Below are 4,064 nucleotides of genomic sequence, written 5' to 3'. Positions count from 1 at the left end.
GCCGGGCTGGGGATTCGAACCCGCCACCTTAGGTGTACGTGGCTGGCGCCTTAGCCGGTTGAGCTATAGGTGCCGATCCCTCCAACTCAAATTTTAAATCCATCCCTAAAGCTGAAAACATTTTCAGGCAGGAAAAACTTAACAGCTCAAAGCAACTAGTGGAGGGGGGGAATTATCCGTGGAGGCACTGATTTTAGCTTAAAGAATTTGGTAACACTTTAAAAAAAAGTTGAGGTTGGGTGGAAAGAATCCACTCAACCCTCCTCAGGAAATGGGATGTTTACGGAGAAAACAAGGGGTAGTCACAGAAACACCTGCGGCCCCAGGGACGTCGCGACCCATCAACGCTGCCTCCGGGCCACATCCGGGCACTTACGTACCAAGCCCTGACGTCCCGACGTCCGAGCCGTTTGGCTTATTTGAAACACACGCACAACCAATCAGCCGGCGCCTGCCGGCGGGGGGGGGGCGGTTGGAGAGCAGCGACCAATCACCAGCTCTGTGGAGCCTCCAGCCTATGGGGAGGAGTTCGGACGCTCGCGCCAATCACCATGGCTCTCCGCGGGAGGGGCTCGCGTTTTGAATTGGCTGTGGCGGCCACCGGCGGGGAATGGCGGTGTCTGTGAGAGCAGCCGGAGTTTGAAAGCTGGAACTCTCAGGGCTTTCTTTTTGAGAGTGGTGAGGATTGTGCGTGTGATGAGCGGGGCGGGAGGGCCTCGGGAGGGGCTCCCCCAGAACCACGGGCCCGTTTGCCTGCGGCGACCCCCCGCCCCGGGGGCCGCGAGTTCCGGGCGCCCCGCTCGGCCGTGGGTCCCGCCCCGGGCCCGGAGTTGCGGGCGTCTGGGCCGCGCGCCGGGCTGCCGCTCTGTGGGAAGGGTGTGTGCGGAGCAGGGTCGGGGAGCGAGGCCGCGGGAGCGCCGGCCGGGGCCCCTGGTGACTTGTCTCAGTGCATGCTGGTGTCGCTCTAAGATTCGTCTTGGTTTTCTGCGTGTAATGGGCCATTCCCATCGCCAGCCTTGCAGGCACTGATACGGAGTGGTTAAAACCACAACCTCTGCAATCGGCCGGCTTTGAATTCCTGTTGTACCACTGACAGTGTGACGGAGGGGGAGTCACTTAGCCTCGCTACGCCTAGGGCCTCGTAGGATTGCTGCAAAGATTAAACAAGTACAAGTGAAAAGTTAGGACAATGTCTGCCACACGTGAAGGGTTAAATAAATGGCAGTTGTTAATCACAAATTTTATTTCTGGGATAAAAAGGGGCCCTGTGTTGATGATGTATTTAATTAGAAACTCTTTAAATCTGTTCTTGCGTGAGAAGTAGGCTGCATTGGTTTATGACAATTGATCGTATTGTAGTTTATATTAAAACCTTCTGCAATACAAGAATGTGAAAAACAGTGCTTGGTATATTTCTTTTTAGTTATGTCATCAATCTGCCAGGCATCTCATTTCTCTGTAAATTCCACAGCTGTTTTGGCAATAAAGTGAACATACTGTATCATCAGGAACAATTTTAATTATTATTTTTTTAGAGACAGGATTTCTGTTACCTAGGCTGTAGTGCATGGTCATAGCTCCTCTTGGGCTCAATTGATCCTTCTGTCTTAGCCTACTGAGTAGTTGGGTCTACACACATAGGCCACTGTGCCTAGCTACTTTTTAAATTTTCTTTTAGGCCTGTGTCTCCCATGGTGTCCAAGCTGGTCTTGAATTCCTGACCTCAAGTGATCTTCCAGCTTTGGCCTCCGGAAGTGCTGGGATTACAGTCACAAGCCACCTTATTTGGCCAACAATTATTATTATTATTGGGGACAGAGTCTGTTTCTAGCACCTAGGCTAGAGTGCAGTGGCATCATAGCTCCCTACAACCTCAAACTTCTGGGCTCAAGCAATCCTCCTGCGTCAGCCTCTCAAATAGCTGTGACTACAGGTGTACACCTCCACACTCAGCAGCTAATTTTTCTATTTTCTGTTTAGATGGGAGCTGTACTTGACCAGTTTTAATTATTAATTACCTGTTTTGATTGTCTTGAAAGAAGGAAGTATAGGAGAAGAATGTAAACATTTGCATATGCTGTTTTTGATTTATTAAAATCTCTCCTTTTCTAATGCTAAAGTAGGTTAGTTTATGTCTTGACTTTATTGTTTTATCATTCTTTTTAGGGATCTTTGAATGAAAGTCTTTTTAAAGCTTTTTCTTATTCATAGGAATGGATTGAGTAGTACGCAGTATAAACAAAAACGTAAGGACTGGATAGAATTAATTTATTGATTTTAAATTAAGACTGTTAAAACTATTGGAGCTTCTTTGGATAGCCTTAGAATAATGATTGACCTGGATATATGGTGAAATAATAAGAAATAGTCCCATTGTGATTATAATATGAGAATTAATAGTTAATCATTTTAAGACATCGTCTATCAGTTTTCATCACAATTGTGTTTGTGTAGTTTACTATGTCTGTTTCACCTATGTAGAAACTGAAGCTTAACCTACTAAGTACAGAGCTGATACCGAAGCTGAGTTACCTGACTTTGAAGTGTCACCTAACAACTGTGCTTCAGTCTGTTAGTGTGCAATTTTTACATTACTTATTATCACTCTTCAGAAATGATACTGATGATACCTTTCTATTTCTCCATGGCATATAGTTTAAACTATTACTTAGCTAAGAATCTGGAGGAAGGTATTTCTATATATTTTTAATATAAAGTAAATCTGACATGTACCTCTAGATAAAGATGGGGGCTCCTTTATATTTGTCTAGTATTTTAGAAATTAACTTCAAGGTTATTTATATAAAAGCTTTTATAAAAATTTGAACTGATGAGAGAGAACCTATTAAGCTTTTTATGTATCCTTTGCCTAACTTTTAAACTCTTAAATCCTGGAAAATTTAAAGGATTTTCTTTCATAGGACAGAGTCATAATGGTGCTAACGCATGCATAATGGTCTTGTCAAATGTTTTAGAGAAGAGATGTTTAAGTAATATGAAAACCCTTAAGGGAGCAGTCCAGTTATACATGAGAGGCTCAGAGACATCCATAGGGTGTGATGTGAGTCAAGAGTGGTGGCTTGATGTGTTAGAAGATATGCTATATGGAGAACTGAGCACCATTTAATGCAAATTGGTATGAAATAAATTGTGATTGAAGTTTGAAAAATGCTGAGAAGTTCATTGTTGCTGTTGCATAGATTGTATGGGGACTGTTGGAGTTAGTTATAGGTGATCAGCTCGAAAAGGTAGGCTAGGACAAAATTATGAACTGTGGGAAATTTGGACTTGGTCATATGAAGAGAGGTATGCAGGGACGTTATATGGTCTTATTTGTTTTTAGGAACAAAAACCCCTTAAAACCATGTAGAGAGTGATGTCTAAAGAAACATGATAAAGTTGTTTGGAGCAACAACAATATTAGGTCCAGTACCATTGTGGCATTGGGCATAGAGGGGCCAGGTTCCAGAGATACTTCATGGGATTGATAGGAGTTTGAAGAATGTGGTACAGCAAAGGGGAATGGATTCCACATTTTTGGCTGGGATTATTGGGGGTGGGAGTATTAAGGTGATATTAGAGTAACATTTATGGCCATACTTTGAGTGCTAATTATATGTCAGGTAATGTTCTGTGTGCTTTTGATGCATTGTATTATTTATACTATGTTGTGGGTCAGGTATTAATGTTTATTTTTATAGAAAAGGAAACTGAGGCTCAGAGATGTTGAGTGACTTTCTTTGGTTAAATATTAAGAAAAATGGGTAATAATACTTTTTATAAATTCTAGATATAGAATTAGAGCTCTAGTGCTTATTTCATTTTTGCCTGCTGCTCATGTTTGTTTCATGCATTTTTCAAATTTTACTTTTCAGCCAACATAGAAGAGTTGAGACCATGGCTGGAAATAGTTTATTGTCATCCACTGAGAGGACTAGTTTGGCAGACTCATCCATTTTTGATTTTAAAGTTACTGAAACTTCCAAGGAAAACTTATGTGTTGGATCTGCTTCATATGTTGAAGGTACACTTATTATCTGCTTTAAAAGATGGAATTGCGGCTC

General features: G+C 42.5%; 1 protein-coding gene across 4 annotated transcripts in view; it reads left to right on the top strand.

Moving 5' to 3' along the window:
• The first annotated feature begins 503 nt into the window (after nt 1–503).
• Nucleotides 504–4,064, top strand: part of ECT2 (epithelial cell transforming 2) — a 67,820-nt gene continuing 64,259 nt past the window's right edge. For all 4 annotated transcript variants that reach the window (XM_003794289.1, XM_003794290.1, XM_023515760.1 and 1 more), the window contains exons 1-2: nt 504–678; nt 3,876–4,024. In XM_003794289.1, coding sequence (XP_003794337.1) covers nt 3,898–4,024 — 127 coding nt within the window. In that variant the 5' untranslated portion in view covers nt 504–678; nt 3,876–3,897. The remainder of the gene's footprint in view (nt 679–3,875; nt 4,025–4,064) is intronic.

Source organism: Otolemur garnettii, unplaced genomic scaffold (genome assembly GCF_000181295.1).
Source record: "Otolemur garnettii isolate 467f Iridium unplaced genomic scaffold, OtoGar3 scaffold00078, whole genome shotgun sequence".
In the NCBI taxonomy this organism is placed as follows: Eukaryota; Metazoa; Chordata; class Mammalia; order Primates; family Galagidae; genus Otolemur; species Otolemur garnettii.
The sequence above is the reverse complement of the archived record's forward strand: the minus strand, read 5'-3'. Positions and strand labels throughout refer to the sequence as shown.